Source organism: Plectropomus leopardus, chromosome 10 (genome assembly GCF_008729295.1).
Source record: "Plectropomus leopardus isolate mb chromosome 10, YSFRI_Pleo_2.0, whole genome shotgun sequence".
Taxonomy (NCBI): domain Eukaryota; kingdom Metazoa; phylum Chordata; class Actinopteri; order Perciformes; family Serranidae; genus Plectropomus; species Plectropomus leopardus.
The window spans coordinates 15,222,399-15,247,172 of record NC_056472.1 but is presented as its reverse complement, the minus strand read 5'-3'; the positions used below and the strand labels follow the sequence as shown (position 1 = coordinate 15,247,172).

At 38.4% G+C, this 24,774-nt stretch overlaps 1 protein-coding gene across 1 annotated transcript; it reads right to left on the bottom strand.

The window, feature by feature from the left end:
- trpm2 (transient receptor potential cation channel, subfamily M, member 2) lies at nucleotides 1–23,303 on the bottom strand. The gene is made up of 34 exons (XM_042494881.1): nucleotides 23,288–23,303; nucleotides 22,902–22,999; nucleotides 21,675–21,748; nucleotides 21,282–21,450; nucleotides 21,010–21,190; nucleotides 19,099–19,262; nucleotides 18,805–18,985; nucleotides 18,622–18,683; nucleotides 18,349–18,549; nucleotides 16,524–16,626; nucleotides 14,863–14,984; nucleotides 13,930–14,304; nucleotides 13,284–13,418; nucleotides 13,060–13,189; nucleotides 12,805–12,950; nucleotides 12,422–12,534; nucleotides 10,267–10,365; nucleotides 9,788–10,010; nucleotides 9,589–9,707; nucleotides 9,375–9,507; nucleotides 8,357–8,528; nucleotides 7,227–7,407; nucleotides 6,937–7,118; nucleotides 6,087–6,219; nucleotides 4,107–4,194; nucleotides 3,789–3,873; nucleotides 3,551–3,696; nucleotides 3,372–3,436; nucleotides 2,299–2,328; nucleotides 2,114–2,200; nucleotides 1,543–1,621; nucleotides 1,356–1,457; nucleotides 246–362; nucleotides 1–117 (listed from the first exon to the last, which is right to left on the bottom strand). Exons 1-34 carry the CDS (start codon nucleotides 23,301–23,303, stop codon nucleotides 1–3), a joined length of 4,428 nt encoding a protein of 1,475 aa, XP_042350815.1.
- Nucleotides 23,304–24,774: the final 1,471 nt, after the last annotated feature.

Below are 24,774 nucleotides of genomic sequence, written 5' to 3'. Positions count from 1 at the left end.
TCAGAACTTCCTGTTGTGCAGCTCAGCAACCAGCCGCAGGAAGTCTCTTTGGTCTGAGCAAAGTCTGCTTTTGCTGCTCACCTCCCGCCACTGAAGAGCGCCATGGCTGCTGGTCACCTGAAACAGAAATAATCACAACGCAATAATTAATTTTAAATTTCACGTGGGAACCATGAATCAAATGCAAAGGGCCAATTTAATAAACAATACAATTTAAATCCCTAAAATAATAATAATGTTCTCACCATACTGTTGATATCGACCGTCACCTGGCTCGCTCTGTCCAAGTGAATGTTTAGCACAGTGGTTTCCACCCAGGCGTTATCTGTGTTCCTGCAGTCATCTACATAACCCTCAAACACCTAAAACACAGCAACTTCAAGTCAGAGTCAACAAGTAACTCAATGTCACAGTCAATAAAAGCATGAATGAATTCACTATCATTCATCTTCATTTAACTTTTTAAACAGAGTTCAAATCAACACATCTGAGTATCCTTGAACAAGGTGCTGACTACTAATGCTTTGAAACCTGGAACGACATCACTTTTCTTGTGCTGCTTTCAAACACCTTTCACAAGTATTCAGATCTTTGAACCTTGAGAAATGTGGTCGATATCTTTCAGAAAAGGCAGTGAGCAACTTGGTAAGAAATGTTACACAAATTGCAACATGTTCTTAGATTTCGAAAAAAAAAGCTAGAAAAATGTCTGGGGGAAAAAGAACTATAACTGTAACTATATTTGTAATTACCATAATATCATCTCTTAAGTAATGTTACAGCATATTTTTTTTACTTTTTTATTTTTATTTTAAGCACTTTTATGTCATTTCCTTGTTTTTTGTGTTTTGTTTCTTCTTTTGTCAGTTTTTTTTGTTTTTCGTTACTAATTCCTGTTTAATTTTTGGGTCATTTCTTGAGTTGTCCCTAAGCCTTTGAAACCTGGAGTGACATCAGCTTTCTTGTGCTGTGTTAAAGTAGCTTTCACATGCTATTTAACCCTTGAACCCTAAGCAAATTTGTTTGATTTCTTTGAAAAACATAAGGAAAAAGGCAATGGGGAACTTGACAAGACTTTATGTATAATTATTATAACCATATACTTTAGATTTACAGAAAAGAATGTATGCATTTTTAATGATTTGGCTTTCTGCAGCACTTTTTAAAAAAAGAAAAACTGCAGCAAGTATTCGTTGTTGGGATCGTTTCTGGAGCTGCAGCAAGTTTCTCTTCATGGAACTGTTCTGGCCTGTTGTTGTAGTGTGTTTGCCCCTGTAGGCTGTTGTAAAATTGCCCCTCTAAAAACATTCAAGCTCTACTCTATAAAGGCGAACCGAAGTGCTGAACAGACCCACCTTTGTTCCTTCTGATGCTAGTGCTTTTATTATTTCATAGAGCTTCTTTCCCATGGTTCTCTTAAGAGTCACTGGCAAGTGATCGGCAGATTCAACAGGTCCCTGAAGGTTTCAGAAAGGTACATTTGTCTGAACAGCTCAAAACATTTTTAAAAAGCAGCTGGAGTGAAAAAACAGCATGACTCACTCCAGGTAAAGCCAAGGTTCCCTGGCTCTCATCCCAAACCACCAGGTACTCCAAAACAGACCTCTCACTGTCTCGCCAGCTAAAATTCAGCAGACAAAGATCGGCAGTGGTGGTGAAATGAACTTTTTGAGAAAGGGTTCCCACACATTTTCATGCACAAAATTTCAGAACTTTTTCATGACTTTTCAAACCCAAGATATTTCTAATTCTTTTACTGCACTTGTCCATAATTGTAATTTCAGCTAGCTTGCATACACAGAGGAGACAAAGGAAATAAATAAATGTATGTGATAATAAACAAACGTTGTGATGCATTGATTAAAGCTATATTACGCTGGCAGTTTCAGAAAATATGTTTGCCGATGTGTTACATTACGTGGACGGTCATCCCTGGAAGATTGTTCGAATTTAGTTACATACACCAAAATGTCAAGACTTTTCTAAAACTTCTAATGATTTTCATTAATTTCCAGACCTGGAAAACATAATTGTGAAATTCAATGACTTTTCTAGGTTTTCCATGACCATGGGAACCCTGTTAAAAGCACTCTTAGGACATGAGAGAACCTACCGAGTCAGTACGAGTTCTGTGTTCAGATTTGGACCAAGGCGGCTTAGTGCACCTCGTCCCCTGATGCCCGTCCTCCCTCCTGGGTTTCTAAAAGCAGATCAGATGTTAATTAAGACATCATGACGTGCTTGTAAGGTTACCGAAAGTGCTACTTGATGCCTGGTGTATCTTATCTGCTATCATACCTGTAATTATCTGAGGCTTCTGATTCTGATCTGCAAGGAGAAAGAATAAATTAAACACAAAAGATAAGAAGCTAGGAGACATTGAACCAGGGTAAGGTAAGAGAAGTTTGAGTCAAAAAACGTTTCTGATACATTTTTTAGGCATTAGGTTTTCAGGTTGTCCATCCATCCATCTGTTCCATTCTTGTAAACTTGATATCTCATGAACACCTTGAGGGAACTTATAGAAAAACGTCCACTTGGACAGAAGAGTGAATCGATTAGAATTAATTGGTTCAAGGTCAAAAGTCACCGTGACCTAGCATCCGTCTCATTTTGTGAGCATGATAGCTCAAGAACACCTTGAGAGAATTTCTTCTAATTTGGCACAAACGTTCACTTGGACTCAACGATGAAGGTCACTGTGTGTATGTATCTGCCTCATTCTTGTGAACACACTATCTCAAGAACACCTCGATGAAATTTATCCAAATTTGGCACAAACATCTATTTTGGGTCAAGGATGAAATGATTAGAATTTGGTGGTAAAGGGTCAAAAGTCAAGGTCACCGTAAACTATCTGTTGCACTTTTGTTAATGTGATGTCAAAAGTCCACTTGAACTTCATGATTTCTTAAGAATTTGGTGGTCAAAGGTCACTGTGACCTGACAAAACATGTTTTTGGCCATAATTTTGGAATTCCTACACTTATTATTCCAAAATTTCACACAGATGTCTAATAGGATGAAATGAAGTGATGACATTTTATATCCAAAAGGTCAAAGATGAACTTCACTATGACATCACAGTGTTTTGCAAAAACACTTTTCTGGCCATTCTGGACACTGATCTTGGGTGTCCATCTTGAAACTGAGCGTTGCTCCTCTGTGCTGCCAGGATCCACATTTTACAGACATGGATGTAAATTGTAACTGCAACTTGACGGGTTTGCTGTATTTGATTTAACATTTTTTAATAGGAAAATAATTTGTTATATCTTGACAAAAACTCTCTGAATGTCTTGTCGTTGCTTCAAATATGTCCAAAGACCAAGCAACGAAGGAACAAAAAAATCCTCTTGGTAGAAACATACCCATCCACATTGTCCCTGTCGTCTTCAGAAATGTAATAAGCCGGCATGTATGAGCTGAAGCCGACCTGAAAAAAACAAACAAAACAAAACGTGAACGATCTGGATCTAATAAACCATCCTGTCATGCAGCTATGTTGTGAGGAGCAGCAGGTGGTGTTTTTATGGTGTTTGTGGAATACCTCCCATGGCACTTTCTCCTCAGGCACAGGGAAGCGTGTGAGTTTGCTGTCGGGGTAGTGAAACTGACGGGCCTTCACATGGAACCCGTCCTCTTTCTCTGATGTATTCCTCAAAGCATCAAGGGACTCGTCTGTTGTAACCAGCGCTGCAGGGGAGGACAAAAGTGAGCGCAAACAAGAGGAGATTTGACATGTAATATGTTGACAATAATAACAAATGAGGAAGTTGTTTGCTGACCTGATGGCTGTGCTTCTTTTGCTGTAAAACCCCGACATTTCAGACTGTCCATAATCCACTGCAGGGCTTTGGCTGACTGCATGACCTAATGAGACAAAAAATAAAAAGTGGGTCAAATATTTTTGATGACTGTTTACACAGCGTTGAAGATGTTATGACCGATTTTCCATCGGGGACATCTGGAGAGGAAAAATTTGACAAACACACATCAAGAAGTGTGTCGTGTCTTTTTGGCATTGTGCCTTGCTCCCACAGCAGAGTGTGAAATGTTATAGACGCAGGTGCAGCATCAGTGATAACCAAAAACCAGGTCACAACCTGCTCCTCTAGTCGAGCCAGTCTTTGCACCATGGCAGCAGAGCTCGTCTCTTCTTCCCGCTCCTGTCGATCAGTTAAAACGGTAACCCTGAGGAAACAAACAAAAAAAAAAACATGTGTGAGTGTCTGGGATTCATTTGAACATCAGTCCCAGACTGTTAAATGTCATACACTCTTTATGTTTAGTACACGTAGGAATTATCAAACCTTAAAAACACAGACTATGTTGCTGTGTTAAAGCAATAACTTATACAATCTTCCTTATAATCAGATTAGGAGAAAAAGTTAGATTAGAAAAAATTAATTTTACCGTCATATTTGTGCGTTACATATTAAGGCACAATATGCATCCATTTAGCACAAAGTTTGGGAACAGAGGGAGCAGCCAGGCTGGCTCTGTCCAAAAGTAACAAAATCTCTGTTTTAGTATGCTAATGTAGAAAAACAGCAGTGCGCACAACTCCAATAATAATAATCACCATCATCATCATAATAATGATACTAACAAATACTAATAGATAGGATTTATGTAGGGCTTTTTAAGTACTCAAAGATGTTTTACATGAAATATAAAAAGAAAAAAAAATACGAATACAAAATAAAGAATACAAAATACTGAAAGACACTTACATGAAAGAGAAGAACAAATACAAATGACAGAAAATGTAAAACAAAAAAAAGGAGCATGGTTGAGACCAATATCAGAAAACAAACACAGCATCAGCACTGAAATGTGTCTTATTTAATATGAGCAAAAATGAATTGACATGGATGCATTTTAGCTAAAAAGTCACCATCAGCATCACCACGCACCATGTCCCCAAATTAAATAAGTGAAACTTTCTGTGTTTTGGTTTTTGTTTTGTTTTTTATGCTCAAGCTTAATATTTAACAGTCAAACATGAAAGTGTTATCGTTCTTCTCATCTTACTCTTGATAAGAGGGCAAATATGCGCATTGCTGGAAAAAAGTTGAAGACTGCGGTACGGGGGAAACCAAAACAGTGAAGATGGAGTTGGTCAAACCAAAAAAAAGAGATGAAAGTTGCTTGAAACTGCTCAGAGCTGCAGCCTGTTGCATCAGCTGTGTCAAAGTTCAAACTTGGCCTAATTATAAAAGAAATTATTACTAATCTCTGTTTCATGCATTATTAAAATAAAAGCAATTGCACCACGGACATAAGTTACAACATAATGCTAGGTAACAACTAAATAGGTGCCCTGAGGGTGGTGTAAATCTTAAAATAACTTTATGTGCACACTATTGTCTACTAATTATTCAGAATATGACAATATTCTGAATTTAATACAGGACATGTAAACAGAACATTTTGTTTGTATATTTTGAATTAGGCCTTATTCCAAATATTACATTTTCTGGTTAAGATATGTGGGATGTGCAGGTGTTATTCAGGTTTCAGGAACATTTTTTTAACATGTAAACAGTGCATTTAGAATTTGCATCTAAAGTCGGGGTTTAACTGCAGTTTGCAACACACAGCCTCTTGTCTTGTGTACAACACAACCATAATGATGGAACTCCAACCATCTTTTACTGTTGATTGGTCACTTACCTCATGGCTTTAGTTTAAACTAGATTATACTAAGTTATACACCAAGTAGTCATGGTGCAACCAATTTCAGAAGCTAATTTAGTTAAAAACAAACTAGTAGTTAATAAGCCTCTAGTGTCAACAATACATAAATTAGGAGAGAACCTAAATAGCTGGTGCAATTTAGTGCATATAGAGTATCAAAATAGATGCTCTATATGCTATAAAAAGATATTCATTGTGGGTTTTTTTTTTTTTTTGCTGTTTTTGCTTTAAAATACTAAACTCTTAAAGTGTCTGAAACTAACTGTGTAAACCACACTTTGCGTCATACCTAAAACATATAGGTGTTATTGCAGGGCTTACACAGACAGAGATACTCTGTCGTTATGCAGCTATACTAGGCTACGTTCCCATGAGAGCTTTACTTTTGGGCCGTGTCCAGGATGCGTCGCTCCATGCTCTGGCTCTGCTCCTGCTGTGTGGACAACAGGTATCTGTCCTTCATCAAGGCCTCCCAGGACAGCAGCTCCTCCTCCTCGATCTGAGGAAGCGTGCTCTCTGAAAAAAAGCGTTGCATGCTTTTTCACTTCCATATCTGAACATGTTTGCATAAGCACACACAAAAACTTGCATTAAAGACAAACTGGGATTGAGTTTAACCAGAGAGACTACATTTCTACATTTCATACCTTAATATCTCTATTGGTGCAACTTAACCTTTTGAAACCCAGAGCAACATCACTTTACTAATGCTCCTTTCAGATGCCATTCACAAGTATTTAAACCTTTGAACCTCCTGAGCAACTTGGTGCAATTTTTTTCCTCCGAACTATAGAAAAAAGGCAATGAGCAGCTCGGTAAGAAATGGTCCACAAATTGCAAGAAATTAGTAAATTTTGAAAATTATTTTAATAAAGATAGGGAGAAATGTCTAGCGAAAAAAAGCGAGGGGGAAACTATATTTGTAATTATCATAGTTACATATTTGAAATAAGGTAGGATTAGTATAATTTTTTAATCACTTTTCTGAGCCATTTTCTTGCTTTCTTTTTGGGGTTTTAATGTAGTCTTCATCCATTTGTTTAAAAAAAAATACTAATTTTCAGGTAATTTTCTTGTATTTTGATTAATTTCTAACAATTTTTGGGTCATTTCCTCCTTAACTGTGCACTGCCTTCTTTCTATTTTCTTTAAAAAAGAAACCAAGCCAATTTGCTCAGATTTAAAGGGTTAAAGAAAACTGTAAAGGTGTATGAACATGAAAACAGCACTTACTAAAGTCTGTGCTTATGATGGGGGGCCTGCACAGCACCACGCTCCGGATGAAGAGGTAAAGGTGACTGAAGATGATGAAAGGAGGAGGTGCAGCGGGGCGGCTGTGGTACTCCTTGATTAGCTCGTATCTTTGAAACTTCCATATTCTGTCTGTGTTGTCCTGAACTTCCTGGAAGGTAAAGCTGTGCAGGAACACAAAGACAGACAGAGGATGACGAGGGAACAGCTGTTGCAGAGAAAAGATCAAATAATATCTAAATTCAGACATACAGATATGGAGGAGAACTCACTTGAAGATGGCTATGAGCAGGTTGAGCAGCAGTATGTTGGCAAAGAGCAAGTAAACACAGAGCATGATGATGGTGAGCCACTCAGGGAAGGCTGGCATTTGGTTTTCATTCAGCACAGGACACTTGGGCTTCAGAGGATCTGTGCCATTCATGCTGCAGGTGTTTATGTCAAATGCAGCATCTGCAGAGGGCAAAGAGAGCATTTTCTTTGTGTTAATATCTTTATTAAACGTGCAGTTCACCCCAAAATCAAAAACACATATTTGTGCTCTTACCTCTAGCGCTATTCATCAATCATGATTGTTTTGGTGTGAATTTAGAGATATCAGCAGTACAGATGTCTGCCTTCTCACCAATATAATGGCGCTAGATGGCACTTGCCTTGTGGTGCTCGAAGCGCCAAAAAAATACATCTCAAAAACTCAACATCAATGTCTCTTGCCAGGAATCAAGACCTGGTTACTCAAGATATTCCACAGACATTTTTTTTCCACAGACATTTTTTTCCTTCAGAACTATTTTCTTTATACTGAAATACACCAATCGCATTGGCACCCAGGAGGAAAAATGCATCTACTCACAAACAAGGCCCGTAATCATGACAGCATGACATGTAAACATTAATAGTGCCCCCCTTGACTGAGCTGTAACATTAGTTAGCTCAGTGATGCTTGGTGAGTTAGCAGTAGGTGTACATTTTCTTCTGCGTGGTAAAAAATTGATGGCTTTAGTTTAATAGAAAGAAAATAGTTCCGACTTGAAACTGCTTACAACAAGGTCTGTGTATTATCTTGTGTAACTTGGTCATGATTTCTGGAAAGAGACATTATTGTTGAGTCAAATGTGATGCTTTTAGCACCACAAGCTGAGTGCAATCTAGTAGCATTTTATTGGAGAGAAGGCAGACATCTCTACAGCCAAAATCTCCAAAACTCTGCATATCACATAAATAACACTACAGGTAAGAGGAAAAATATGTATTTTTGGATTTTGGGGTGACCTGTCCCATTAAATAACCAGGTCTGCACTTCATAAAAGTTAAGAGTCATTTAGTCATGTTTCACTTTACAAAACTACAGCGTTTCAACTACAAAGACGGCAATACTTAAGTATTTTCCATCTCCACTCACAATCAATATTTGTGGGAAAATCCCCAAATATGATGCGGTACGGCTCATAAACTGCCCCACGGAGAATCCAGTCCAGCCGGTTGTCATTGTGGATGAGGATGCCTTGTTTGGCCACACCGTACGCCACCACCCAGATACTCAGCAGGAACATGAAGAAGAACATATCCATCATCTGGAGCACAAACAGACATCAGTCGAATGTTACGCTTCAGAATGTGGATATATCTGAATAACAGTGACATGTCAAGTGTAACGAGAGTATTGTTTTCTGGAATTTGACTTTAACCTTTTAAAACCTGGGCAAATTGGCTTTCAAAAACAAAAAAAAGTACTGTTAAAAAGTACAAGAAAATTACCTGAAAAGAGAACTTAAAATTTCTAATAATTCTGTAAAATAATTTTAAATATATAATCATGATAATGAGACATATAGTTTTCTGGACATTCTTCCCTAGTTTTTTTTTCTTTTTCTAAATCTACTGATTTCTTGCAATTTGCAGGACATTTCTTGCCAAGTTGCCTATTGCCCTTTTTCCCATGTTCTCAAAAGAAAATCAAATCAATTAGCTTGGGATTTGGAAATTTAAATACTTGAAAAAGGTGTCCGAACACAGCACAGGGGATGTCTATTCAGCTTTCAAAGGGTTATCTGAGCTACATTTTGCAATCTAAACTTAAGAGAGCTGATTTGCACGCTGCCTGAAGCACCACCTCTTTTACAGTTAATACATTTAGCAGTGACAAGTTTCAGTAATTTAAAAGGCTGCCTGTTGCTCTAGGTATAATCTCTGCACCCTGAGCAGGACCAAACAGACCAGCTGCAACACTTTGTTCCAAAACACCTTTTCACTTAATGTGCACACATTCATTAACAGACTCCAGATGGAGGCCCCAATGAGGCAGAGGCCTCTTTTTGTACCAGATAAAAGGTGTTTTGGAGCGTAGCATTTTGTTCTCTGCAATTGCTGCTGCATTACATCAGTTCTGGATTCATTATAATGTCATGTGAGCCTCTCACCATCCTCCTGACTATGATGATTTTGGGCCCCAGGGTTCTGCTTATTGTGAAGATGGCCATGAGACGGAGGCAGAAGACCACAAAGTCGATGCAGAGGAGGATTTTACCCGCGTAGAAGAGCTCAGTCGTCAGCCTGAGATAGAAAAACTTGTTTATTCATAGACTGCCACTTCTATGGCCTTAAAGTGATTGTCTGGGAGGGAAGAAACCTTACCTGAATGTGAGGCCGATAATAAAGAGGACAATGGACAGAACATCTAAAATATTCCACAGGTCCTGGATGTACATCCTGGCTTTTTTACGAAACCCAAAGCCATCAGGATCATGAAACAGCTGAGACAGAAAAGTTAATTTAGCTTTGTAGATTAGCTATATTAATATTTCTAATAAGTGTCCAAGCTGCATCCTCTCACCTGTCGGACCTCCTCAAACACCAGAGAGAGCAGCCAGATGTAGAGCAGCACCTCACCAGCAGAGGGCGTGGTCTGGAAGTCAATCATCAGCACCACAGCAAACAGGAAGAGGAAGGCGAAGTATGACACAATATTCCAGTAAAACTTGACCTGCGGAGAGCTGTACAGGCGGACCAGCCGGGACCAACGGCTCAGAGGCCTCAGGCGCTGCAGACTGGGGTCACTGTGGATCAGAGACTGTTTGACTGTGTGACTGTTTTTTGTTCAGACACATTTCTTGCTCTTCCCTCACTTACCTGAAAAATCACAACTCTTACAACTGTTAGAAGTTAAAATCCAGACCTTTAATAGTTTAGTTTCAAAATATTTAAGTGTTTAGAAACTCTTGGAAATGGTCATACAGCCAGAAAAAAATGAGCTTTTTTTCTGTGAAAAGGGTCATAATTTATCAATGTATTAAAGAGTAACTGTCAACTTACGGACAGCGAGCATTTGTTCTCAGTGTACTTCCTGTCACTGACTCCACTGTCTTGATCTCTTCATTCTTATCAGCTTCTCTCTGGAGGACTTCATCACGTCTACAGAGAATTACAACTTCATTGAGAAACCATAAAGCCTTTGAACAACACTATAGATGTGGTACATTTGTTCATTCAGACATTAAAAGACAAAGAACATCAATCTGTTACGGTTATCAGAGAAAAAAGTAAGAGCTGTCGCTGATGCCAGGGGGTTTCAAATGAATACAAATGGAAATGTGTTATTTTTAAATAAGTAAATAAACCATTACGATATAATACCAAATGTATGAATCTATAATCCAGGTTATTACTTTTTTTATTACTGTGTGTACAGATTAACGGAAACACTTTTAACTTTTAATCAGCTGAGGTAAAAGGAATGATAGAGACAGCAAAGGCCAGTAGATCACGTGAAGAGTGCTACTTCACAAGTGCAGGTATCAAACAACAGTTGCTCTTTGGATCCAAGGACAAATCATATGACCAAAGAAGAAGAGCGAGAGGTTAAACTTCAGGGTGTCTTTGAAGACATTGTTGAAATATATGGCCGATAAACCCATTCATTGAAGGCTTTTGATTTTTTGCAAAGAATGTCCCTTATTGATCGCAAAGTGAGATACAAGTCTAACCCTTCTCTTCTTTTTTGGTCTCATAAAAAAACCCACAATATATTCACTTTTGTGCACAACAGCTTCAGACCTTCTTCACATGCTTCCAAAGTAACAAAGTCCTAAACTAAGTGTTTCTCAAGAAGCAGCCAGGTTTTGTTTTTGTTTGGGGTTTTTTTTTTTTCAAATAAGGGAGTGGCCTTGGACTCTGCACTCCATAAAGGTCCTTTATGACTGGTATAAACATTATTCTGTGATTACAGGGGGCATAAAAAGTTTTTGACTTCATACAGATATAATAAAACCATTTTAAACTGTACTCAAATTCCATGGTGGCATTGTTATCGTCATGAGGTTTTCAGTAGTCCCACACATGTTTTAAGTAGTTTAAAGCAGGTGCACACCTGTATAGTGATAAATCCATACACCAGTAAACCAGCACAACACATTTTGATAATCAAACTACTAACTAACTTTATTTTCCTCATCAAGCTGCCAAGTAGCTGACCAGACCAGCACGTATGGGTACACTGCAAAAAGGTCAAGGCCCTGCCCCTTTTTGGGGGATAAAAACCCACATTTAGATATCAGTGCAATTTGATGTGTGCTGGATCATAATTTTTTACACGTTTGTATGCATTTGTCTTGTCTTGTATTTTTTTTTTTTTTACCTATTTTATTTAGGTTTCAATTTCCTGACAATGACCTGAACCTGTTGTGTTAAGTGTCCCTAATGACCTGTTTATGTGCTCTGTTTTTATCCACTGATTGTTTGCAGTTCATTTTGCTGTCTTCTGTGTTTGGTGGGCCGAGGACAAATTTCCAACCTGGTGGACAATAAAAATATATTCTATTCTATTCTATTTTATTTATGTGTGGTTTTACTGCTTTTATCACTTTTGCTGTTTTTGGTCTATTTGTTTGTATTATCTTATTTTGACATTTTGTCACCTGCATCTTGCATTATTTGCTCTTTTGTTTTAATTTTATCCTAATCCTACCCTTGTTTTGTCTCACTTATGTTCAATAGGACGGCGTCAAAGCATTTTGTAAACTATGCTTTTAGACGTGCTATATAAATAAAGTTATTATTATCATTATTATTATTATGGACAAGTCTGATAATTGTTTTGCAACTTGCGCGATCGCAATACTTTAATAAAATAAGTTTGATTGTGTTCATGTCCTTACAGGTCTCCAGTGTCCAGGTGGATGAAGACTCAACACAGTGGGTGAATATTGCTTATCCAGACACCTGTATATATGTTTTGGGATTTTTATGATCATATTTTAAGCAATAGCCAAAATACTGTGTATTCAAAACTTATATCATATAAGTATCATTTCCAGGCCTGAAAAATACTTTTTCTAATTTCATAACTATTCCAGGAATTTCATGACCATGGGACCCCTCGACTTTGTATGACCATGCAGATCATTGTCCGGGCTGACTTCGATAAGATGGCTACCCGTACAGTTTCACACATGTAACACACAGGACTCACCTAAAAACGAGAAAGCTGGTGTAGATCAGTGGGAAGAAGACCATGCAGATGAGTACTCTCCACACTGGGTTGTCCACTGAAAGTTCACCACACCAGATCTGTGTCAGAAGAGCCTTAAAGACAGACACATTATAAGACTGAATCTACAGCAGTAATGTTGTTTAGGTCAAACCTCATGGGTATCAAAATTAAAGTCTCAGTCATCACATTCAACTCTATGTTTTTTACTCCATAAAGTTGTGTATTCAACTCAGTTGTGCAGTGAATGCCAGGGTGCAAACAGCTGACATTTTTTTTAAGTTTCCAGATTTTTAAGGTTCTTCTGGATTTTAAAATTGTTGAAAGAAAAGGCTGCAAAACATCAATCTGAAATTCTGCTCTACCTGAACACCTGACTGAGCTACAAAGTTTTTATCATCAGCCTCCAGTGCCAGCCTCAGGCACGTTGTCCTTCCCCAAAACGGAGACGCACGAACCAACAACTTCCGAGCCCGCTCTTCATCGCTGTTGTGGCACTCACTGAACACACCTGGGAGAGACACACACACACAGACACAGAAGACAAATGCTAACCTTGTAAAAAATTCTTATATGTCACATTTTTAGAGCCACACATGTTATGCCTGTAATATTATTACCAATTGCGTGTTCCTCATAGTGACTGGCGAGCTCTTTCATGGCCTCTGCCTCGTCCACATCACTTTCTTCCTCTGCCATTTTCTTCAGGATCTTACTGGCGGCCAGAGCAGCTGACATGCAGTCTCTACACTGTGCACATGCAGATACAGACACAGAAAGATGCAATGCCACATACAAACAACTATTTTCAAATTCTACATGCATTGGTGTTTTTTGTGAGCACCTGCTCCCAGGCAGTTTCAGCCAGCTCCTTATTGTTCTGGACGACAGCCCAAAGGAAAAGATCTGTGGCTGGGTCCCTCTCAGCTTCAGCATTGTCCTCTCTGATTGAAGCCTGGGAACTCGGACTTTTAGACAGCTAGATGGAAAGTAAAGGAATGTGTTCTGTTACTGTCTGGGTTTTGGACGTATCCATATCAGTTCTACTAAAGCATGTCCAGACACAGAATTTGATTTTTAATATTTCATTTTTGTTTGGATAACTGTTAAATTACATCTTCTGTAAATTTTATTTCCCCAAATTATGATAAATGTCATGTGCACAATTCTGATGGAAAAAATCCTGATTCATTTATCTTTATTTATTCAAAAGTAGTCTTTTTTTAAATACTACTACTACTATTACTACTACTACTACTACTACTAATAATAATAACAATAATAACAACAATAATAATACATTAATTTATGGAGTGATTTTCAAGGTACTCCAAAACACTTTATATTAGTCATTAAAGATCATAAAATAAAGTACACTAAAAATACCCTCCAGTACCCCCCCCCCCGGTGTGTATGTAAAGCACAAAGCACTTAGTTTTGATAGCTAAACTGTATTAATTCAGTCTCAGATGATGGATAAACAGACTCACTGAGGCAGATGTTTCCTCCATAGACATGTTGAAGCTGTATGCAGTGCTGGAGGGAGGGTAGAGCGCCTGGGTGAAACTGCCCAGTAGGTGGCGCACCTCCTCAGACACGTGAGTCAAGGAGATCATTTCGCCTTCCCCTGAGTGAGCTCGACGCCTGAGGCGGGGCGCCTTCCTTCTGCTGCGGTTAGCACTGTGGACCCGCTTGGCCAGCTTACGGAGAAAGATGCAGCCGGGCAGCTGTTTATAGAGCTCGCACAGAGTTTCTTCATCCTGCAGGAACTCCCTCAGACTCACACCGTTCTCCAGCAGCAGGCTCACAAACTCAGGCTTGTTGCTAACCAGAGCTGAGAACATGGCCCAGTGGAGGTCACTGGACTGAGTGGGAACCAGACAAGAGAACATGACAGTTTATCAAGCAACACACTTCTCTAATCTGATACAGAAAAGTTGGATGTTGAGCTTATAATGCAAGGAGAATTGTTCGAAATTGGATGATAAATCGTTTGAATCCTGAGCAAATTGGCTTGATTTTCTTTCAATAACATGGGAAAAAGGCAATGAGCAACATAAGAAATGAACAAAAAAAGGACACGGAAATAACTTCAAAATTTATTACAAATTTAAAATAAGTTTTTTTTTTAAAGCAAATAACACAATGAGTGTTTTAATATTATATAATTCTATGATATAATTTTAAATACATAATTATGATAATTAGAAATATAACTTTAATTCCAAGATATTATCCCCGTTTTTTAAAAAATAAATTAAACTTCTAAAAAACTTATACTTTCTTGCAATTTGTGGAACATTTCTAACCAAGTTGCTCATTATCTTTTTCCCATGTCTTTTTACACCAATTTGCTTAGAGTTTAAAGGTTTAAATACTTATTAAATGGTTATGCTGTATAATAACGAATAACAAAAACCAACCTTCCACTGGCTCTCCTCAGTGAAGATCTCCGTCTCTGCTATGTCCACCCGATTCCAGGCTATAGCCAGCTCCAGCTGCCTCTTCCAGGACTCAGTTCCCAGTAACACGCTGGTCTTCGAGGCTGCATGGAGAAACAATTTATATGTCAGTCAATTCTGTTAACGTTAAGTCAAAAGACTGATTGAATGCAGGAGAGAAATGTCTATTGTTCACAAATAACAGTCAGGGTTTCTGCATATTTTTTCCAATGAATTGTCAGATCTTTTCTGTAATATTTTACCCAATTTAATGACTTTATTTGACTAGTTTAAAATGGGTAGGCCTTAACAGTGATATAGCCAAACATTATTAAACACGCACTTCCCAGACATTTGCGGATAAGCAAAATCTGATGCAAAAACTAATGCATACTAACTTAACCTGCTCATCAGACATTCCCACTGCGAACTAGTTGGATTTGCCAATAGACCAGACTATCACAGAGGGGTACTTTGCACACTGACAGTGAATATTCATTGTATTCATGTGCTTCTCCCCTGATGTGGACATTTCTTTTCCCCAATAGGGGGCGAAGCCGGTCTGGTCAAATGACATTTCAACGTCACACAGTGCAGAACTATATTTTAAATGAGTTCTTCAAGAAATGTATATTTCGTGTAATGTTAGAAATGTTTTGGACATATTTAAAACAAAAAATAAAATATTCAAAACTTTCCTGAAACATTTCGTTAATTCCAAACCATTCCAAGGCCTGAAAAACTGTTTTTCTAGTTTAAACATGTTTCCATGAATTTCATGATTGTGGGAACCCTGAATGGATATTATTAGATTTACAGCGATGTGGGGGCATATAAATGAATCAGCAAATCATCATATTTGAAAAGCTGGAACCAGGAAACTAATCTTGCATTTTTGCTTGATAACTGACTTGCTAATGATTCAGTTTCTCTTAATCAATAAAATGATGATTGAACATCGTGTTTTAGCACTTCAATGCTGGAACACTGTTAGAAAAACTGGAATGGCACCACATGGTCAAGCAGCAAACTGCAAGGCTTCACTTTAAAAACAAAGATTTTGTAATGAACTTTGTGGCCACAGACCAAAACGACAGCAGATGTCCTTGCTAAGTGAGCAGGATGACTGCCTGGAAATGCACTTTAATTATTGTTCGAATAGCTTAGAGATGGAGACTACAGGGAAAGCAGTTTAGATAGATGCATGAATCATCATGATCATGAGCTAAGTGAATGTCCAGTGTGGTGGACCCACTTTTAGTGCTCTTTAGCTCAGTGTACTTTATAACAATGTGCATTAAGCCTCATCTAAATGGGTTTCATGAGTCTTTCTCAAGACCAGCACGAGGAGGAAGACATTTGCAAGCATTACATAATTTTATAAACACATCAAGTGTGGTTATCAATGTCTCTCTGTATAAAAAAGCAATCGTTAATGTGAACGTATCTGCAAGAATATCTGTGTTGGTTTTGATTTGGGCACATTTGATACTGCAGTCCAATCACTTTTCTGAGAAGCAACATTATACTTCCTAAGAGCTGTTTTGGCACCAAGCCTTTCCGTCTTCATACTTAATGTTGTGTAGGATGCCTACAGTCAGTCCAATCTGGTGCTGAGTATCAGCGTGAAAACCAAATCCCACCTTTCAGTAGTGCTTGAAGAATAGCTACATCCACATCTCCATGATTGTCCTCGCTTATTCTGAATACCGTCAGTAAGTGAGGAATTCTGATGATGTCCTGAATCTGGTACAGAAAGACACACATGCACAGTTTCACATCAAACCTGGACCCAAGAAGAACCAGGAGACCCAGAGGACCAGAGGTCAATAAGGGGTCAAGAGTTCAGAGGTCTATCTGGGAGCTTGACCTTTAGCCTTGAAAGTGATGAGTCAAATTTCAAAATCATTTCTGAAATCATCTGGTAGCCGGGAATGGGAGGCTAAAATAAGGATCATATGATCATGTCTCATCTGTTATAGAAATACATCACCCACAAAATGACCATTTGTATATCAACTACTCACCATATGATACATTAAATTCCTGAAGAAACCTTTGTTTTCCTTGCATGCATCCACAGTGAACGGATAATCCAATAAAGGCAAACATTCTTTATGAATTGAAGTAGAGAGGGACTGCATTTAACACAAGCAAAACTATATCAAACATCTGTTTACAACTCATGCAGATTAATCCAAGTCTACAGTCAATACTTCCCAAATGCGTGCATTTTCGCAAAACAGTCAGATTTAAAATGTCAATGCACTTGAATTGAAGGGTTTGATTAGGGCACCCTAAGGTGGGAGTATTTTAGATAGTTAGGTTATTGCAACAATGCATGTATTTGGGAAGCACAAAGCTGGATACTTCAGACTTGGATTATACTGCATGAGTTGTGTGAGTTTTTAAATGGATGTTTGGATATAATGTGTGTTAATACTTTAACACATTGTGTTGTATTGTTATACTGTATTGCTGTTATATATGGTCGCCTATAACTGACTTCAGTTCATAAATAATGTTCACCTTTTGTGGATCCTTCAATCACACTGTAGGCATGTGAGAAAAACAAAGTCTTCTTCACAACTTCAATGGAAAACACACTGACTAATTGACATACAAATGATTATTTTGTGGGTAAAGTATTCTTTTAAGATCCTTGATCGAGAAAGAAAACAGGAAACATTACAAGACCCAAACCGAGCCTTGTGGTGCACCACAATTGAGATGGATGAAGCATCACATATAGTATTATAAACCATGCTATGACTGAGGTATCACTGGAACGAAACGAAGCTGTATCAGAGCGATTAAGCAAGACGTTATGGTCCACAGTACCAAATGCAGCACTACAGTTCAGTAATAATAATGAGCAGTCTCCATCATCAGACACTACTAGAAGATCGTTAAAAACCTGCAGAAGGGTGGTTTATATGTCTCTGATGGTATCTAAACCCAGAGTGAAATTGAAATTTCTCTAAAACATATTGTTGCTATTACTAAAATACTGTTAATAATACTACTTATTTAGATAATACTAATTTTTTAGCCATGGATCTAAAGTTTCAGCCAGTTTATCCAGAACAGACTGACATCTCCCAACAACTATTGGATAGATTGATGATTGCCTGACTTTACTTCGAGCGTCAACATAAGGTGGACATTTTTGGTTAAGAGTGAAATGTCTGGACAACTATGGGATGGACTGCCATTAAATTTGGTACATTCATTGTCCCCAGAAGATGAGTTGTAATAACTTCGATCCCTTTTTCTTTCATTTATGGCTTTCATAGAATCAGAATTTCCATATGTCCAATACTTTGGTATAAATTTAAATGCCTGAAAAATCACCATCAGCAAATTCTAGCATACAACAATGCTAATTTAAGATAGTAGTAAGAAAGAAATGGTAGCTTGGAAACTGGTCTGTAATATCTGAAGTCGTCTGTATAATCAGAAAAATACCTTCTTGGTCCATTCTATGATCTTGAGGTCGGGGAAGTTTTCATACTCTTGGCCAAAGAACTTTTTCATTAACTGGTGGATGAGGGCGATGGTGACTCGGGTTACTGGCAGTCCTGCCACCTGGGCGATCACATCTGCTATTCTCCCGGAGCCCTCCAAGATCACACAGGGTGTACCGTTCAGCATGGCATTATAGATGGTCTGAGAGGAGAAACACAAAACAGTCAGACAAAACAGTGAGACAAAGAGAGACACAGAAAACTGACGACTCACATTCAGAGTGCCTGGTCCTCCATCCAAAACCACACACACCACAGGGATGGTCACGCCACTCTCTGCAGATTAGACAATAAAAAATCGATATTAAAAGCAGAACAGATAAAACCAGAACGAGATTTGAGATGTTATCTGTAACAGCTTGCTGCTTCTGTGGACGTTGCATCAGCTATTTTCAACCTTTGTTTCCAAGGCGCTTTCTGGAGATGCACTTTTCCAGCTGGCTACGCAGTTCAATCTCCACGCCGTAGCGTCCATGGGTCCCATCGTCCACCAGCAGGAAGTGGGTGTGGTTGTTATCAAGACAGGAGAGTCTGCCCTGGTCCTTTATGTCCATTAAATAATGGGCTGGAAAACAACCCTGCAGACAAAGAGGAGGTGAAGAGAAAGTAAAGTAGAGGAAGACGTATATGCAGTTGATGAAACTTACCAAGAGACAGAGACACGCCACATGTGTAAATGTGTTTAGTGTACCTCTGGATGCACCAAAGTGTCCCTGTTGTGAATGATTCCCCACGTTGCAACTCCAATGGCCACAATCTGGCCGTGCATGGAGTTGCTCAGGGCGTAGTCCCTCACAGCCTGCCCAACATGCTTCATCACACCGGTGTGTGTACCTCCAGTGATGATCCACGCACCTGTGTACAACATGAGTCAATTCAATACTACATACTGCACATACACTATATGTCCAAATGATTTGTCAAAATAGTATATTTGCAGTATGTATGAATACTATTTGGGGGGAAATATGTGGACACCTACAAATCTGTGATTTTTAAGCATGTCATTAAAAAAATCATGGGCATTAGAGTGATAAATTGTCATTATGCTTATTGGTAACTATTCATCGCCAAGATAAAGTTACACGTATAAACCCTCAATAAACCTCAACTTTTCTTTCTTACAGTTTGATTTTTACATAGATTGCACAAATTAAATGTTATTCAGTGAACTCGCTGTTTCCCCCTGCTTCCACTCTTTATGCTAAGCTAAGCTAACTGGCTGCTGACTGTAGCATCATATATAATGGAAGATATGAGGGTGGTATCAATCTTCTCATCTAACTCTCTAAGCCAATCAGCATATTTTCCAAACTGTCAAAAAATTTTGAGCTATAACATGTAGCTATAACAGTACTCACTCCTCTAGGAAGGCTTTCCACAATAATTTGGAAGCAACCCAGCTGGCCGCTAAAAATGTTAAACATTAAAATTTGTTTTGTTATAATGTCAGATGACAAAAGTCAATACTGGGATAATTTCTAATGCCAACATCAATATGATGTTGAATACTGACGACAGATAACATTGATTTTTTGTTGGCTTTAAGTTGTGTTATTAAATAACCAAAATCCAAAGTCTCATGCCAACATTATATGATGTAGAATAACAACATTTAGGCATTTAGTCGTGTGATATGGAGAACAAAATTTCAATGTTAACAACGAACAAACGTGAAATTCTAACATTGTTATGCATTTGAAACATTGTTAACTTGATTTTCATTCCAGCCAAAATCTAATGTCTTTTCAATGTAAGAGTAAATGCCCTTCTGATATCATAGTGACATCCGGTGCCAGCTGGGTAGCAGCAGGGATTTGCTTTTATTACGCCACAAAAGCTCAGTTAAAATTGTCCAAGGTTTGGGTTGGGAGATAAGATCTAGCCTGCAGTCTGGGTCCTGATGTATTTCAAGGTGTTGAATGGGGTGAGCTCACACCAGAGCCACAAAACTGTTTCATGAACTTCAATGTGTGTATGAAGCTTTTTCATATCAAACAGAAAATATCTGTCACAAATTTGGAAGCACATGGTCGTGTAAAATATCCGTGCATGCTTTAGCATTACAGGTATAGGTCTACCATGCAGGAGTATCTGTAACTGTTTGTAAAAACCAAGCCCAGATTCACTCTTGTTTGACATTTTCCCTTGCATTTGTTGGTGCTGTGCACGCTCATCTGTCCCATGTACTGTTTTTACAGTTAGTCTACAAGCAAATATCAGATGTCAATCAAACTGGCAGCAGCTTATAAAAGCCTCTGCCAGTTACAGTAAACTGGAGAGCTAAATGATTTTCCAAGTAAATAATTAATTTGTTTCTTTCTTTCTGGCGCTGCCTCACTACCAACAAAAAATTTGTTTTGACTTTTACTCGCTGGCATCTTTGAGTACATAATGTAACCAGTATGAAATGGGACACAATCAGCAAGATTAGTGGGCAGTGAATGCAATTTAAGTAGCTCTGTTTCAGGCAGAAGGAGTGAACCTCTGAGGGTGATCCGGTATATTTCATCACTTGCAGACATTGACTCCACAACTACACAGGAAGTCATATAACAGATGCTTTCACAGACTCTCTGGTTAATCATCATCTTAGTCTGACCTGTTGTCTGGGCCACTTTGATAAGACCTCTGTGGAACATGTTCTTGAGTCGAGCCTTCAGATAGAAGTTCTTGGCTCCTCCGGTCACTGAGATCAGCAGGTTGGGAGGGGACAGTTTCCACTGGTCAGTCAGTAACTGGTACAGGATTTCTGGACTGGTGTCTGTGGACACTCGCACATACTGAGAACAACAGAGGGACACAAAGGTGAGGAGAAAGACAACCAAACTCACATGTAATGTTATTAAAGTGGAGAGGAATGATGGGTTTCACCTTGCCAGTCTTCTGTCCCAAACCGCCAAAGCTGATGTCTCCGAAAGCATCAGTGGGCACTTCTCGAACGTGTCTGTGTCTGTCCCACGACTCGCCTGCAAAGTCCTCCGGCTTGATGGCTTCGTCCACATGATCAGTCTTTGAGTAGCCACACTTACAAGCATCCTCTCTGGTGGAGAAACAAAAAGAAATCTTGTAATATTTCAGCTACCACAAACAACCAACAGATTCAGTTAACATTAACACAGCCGCCCTGGAGGTGACGGAGGGCGATGCCTCCTCCCAGAAACACAACAGAGGGCTGATGCTACAGTGTCTCTGTATTATTGTACAGCAACTACAAGGTCATTTTAGACACTTTCCTCCCCAAAACATCACAGCATCTTCTCCTACCTTACATCTTTTTCATAGAAGCAGCACTCCCTTTTGTTGATGTTCTCCCTGGTCCAGGACGCGAAGGCGCAGCGCTGGAAAGAAGGGGAGAGAGACAGGTGCTTAGAGGGTTTGGCTGCGCTGATCGCCAGAGTGTGAACCAGCCGTGACTCCCCCTCACTCATCCTGGATGCAGCATGGGGGGGCTGACGGTGCACAGATCTGCCTCCGGCTGAGAGCTGACAGCATGACAGTGTGTGAGCGCAGGCTCTGCAGTCAGTGCTGAGGATGCTGGCTCACACTCAGCACTGCATCAATGATGTCAGAGGCGAGCTAAAGCTGAGCACTGCTGAAACACGAATAAACCGTACAGCTACAGGACAGAAAGAAGCCGGGCGCCAGCTCTGAATCGATATAATACTGTATTACTGAGAGTGGATTAAATACACACCAGACTGAAAAACGGAAATTGAAAGGTATACATTGTGTGGTTTGTAAATGATTAAATTGCATCAATTCAAAACTATTTGTTGTACTTGAAAGAAAGGGATATAGATCAGGCTTATCACACAAGTGAAATTATAAATTTTTTGGACAGTAGGCGACACTTACATAAGTACTATACTTAACCCTTTGAAACCTGAGCAAGTTGGATTGATTTCTTTCAAAACATGGGAAGAACGCAATGACTAAGGAGAGAAAAAATTACCCACAAAATTAGCAGGAAATTAGTAAAAAAAAAAAAAGGTACAAGAAAATTATGTGAAAATTAACTTTAATAAGCAAGAAAAAGGAAAAAACAAACAAATAAATAATAAAGCTTTTTGTTTTGTTGCCTTTTTTCATGACAATTAAAACGATTAATTTTAACAATAATCAATAATTAACAATAATCAATTGCTTGAGGAAAATGCCCACAATTTCCAACCCTAGTACTTTATACTTCTACACCGCCACAGTTTAACAGAATAAATTGTACCTTTTTTTTTTACTTCACTGTTGTTTTTAATATTAACATTTTATACACAAAACATATAATTTCTAAAAATGAATTACTTTACTCCATCCAAACAACATTCTACATTCTACATTCTACAGTATTTCTGCAGTATTTACTTACTTACTAATAAATAACTTTATTTTATATTACTTTAACTTAAAATACACTTTAAAGGCAGGACTTTTACTACATGCAGCATCACACAGTTTAAAGGCAAGTAAAAAGGAAACTGACAGGCGGACACTCACCTTTCTAAAACGAGTAACCACCCCTTCAAGTTTGTGCTGCTGCAGCTGCTCAATCTTTTGATGTGGGTGAACCTGATTCTCAAATTTAGGCAGCATTTCTGAGGAAGAAAAACATAAAGTTGTGACACCCTCTGCTTGGAAGAAGTGCTTGATGGAGAGGAAGTCTGAAGAGAGAAGTGCCAGAGTGCATCTTGTCAGTTCAGTTACAGAAACGTAATCTATAAAGCCTGCAGAGCCTTTAGTATTCTGATGTAATGTAGTTATACTGCTGACATGTGACCTGTTCTGCATTATCTCTGCTTCCTCCACTGGAAACTCATCTCCAACAAATGTGTTTTTAGTTAGACCTAAACCCACAATACCACATATTTAAAATCCACACTAACCTGTTGACTCAGTCATTATATCTGACTGCAGCGGTAGCAAATCCTTCATGATCAACTGGACAGAGAGGCTGTAATTGCCTTGTTATACTACATTGATTGCTCCACCCTCTCAAAAAAATATCAGCCTCCTACTGTCAAGACAGCTGCCGTTGACTCAGGCCTCACATTAACACCAAATCAAAGGACTGTGATATCATAATGTGATCTAAGCACACTTTGATTCACAGGTTTGAGTGTTTCATGCACACACTTCAACACTTTTCAGTCTGTGTTTTCTTCAGCACAAATTTTGCAAACATTAGTGACAAAATGCCAACATTTAAGGTATAATTGATCATAGTCAACATACCTGTTTAATGCCTTCAGATGCTCCTTTCACTTGGATGGAGTACAGCAATAGCATGAAGTCGCTTCTGGCTTCCAACTCGACAAAACACACTTTGAGACATGTGTGAAGTTGTGTGTTTAATGTCCTTTGCCAGGCGTTACAGCCTTAGTTGCTAGGTGACACCTCCAGAGTATTCATCTAGGGATCTTGTTACCGAATGCAACTCTGATTGCTCTCAGTAGCTATTGTATACTTGTGTTGATGGTTGTCATTCATTAAATCTATCACCACTTACTTAATAGTCACTGTGCTTGACAGTTCAGGTATTATTCCATTGCTAATCTGGTATACAGCACTTTATACTCAGCACAGAGTGCCCTAAACAAGAGATGCCTCCCAAAACAGCAAGAAAGTACGTCAACATACAGTACCAACATAGCTGCTGGTCAGATAATTTTCAGATAATTTTCTTGTCACCTTCACTATTTTTTTTTATTATTTTATTTTTTATGCTTTATTCCTTGTCAAATTGCTCATTCTGATTTGAAAAAAATCAAACCAATTTTCTCAAGTTTCAGGAGATTTAAATGCAGGTGAAAGGCATCTGAATGCAGCACAAAAAAATCTGATGTCTATCCAGGTGTTAAAGGGTTAGCAAAATATTGGGACAATATTTAAGGGAGATTATTGGTGCTTTCTGAAACTATTTAATAAGCATGGGACTTGCCAGACCCACCATTTATTAATGTTTTTCAATAGCAAATCAAGGAAAAACTACCAGCGTCTGCTTTTATCTACACAGACAACATTTTCATTTTGTTCATTTTCTTCAAGAAATTTTACCGTAGCAACCTGCATCTATTGGACTGCCAATGCAATTTATTCTACTAGTCCAATTAGCTACAAAAATATTAATAAATGTAATAATAAAAACATTGATACTTGGCATTTGTGGAATGATACAATATTGCAATGCAAAATATCATAATACTATGCTGTATCGATTTATCTATTTAGACCTTCACAATGAGATTTGAATAAATTCATCATCAGTAATATGGATATAATGACTGAATGAGTAAAGGTGAAAAATAAAACAGCTCGAACAGTCTGGTAAGTTCAGAAAATTACATCACTTTCCTGTGATGCAGCCTTTAAA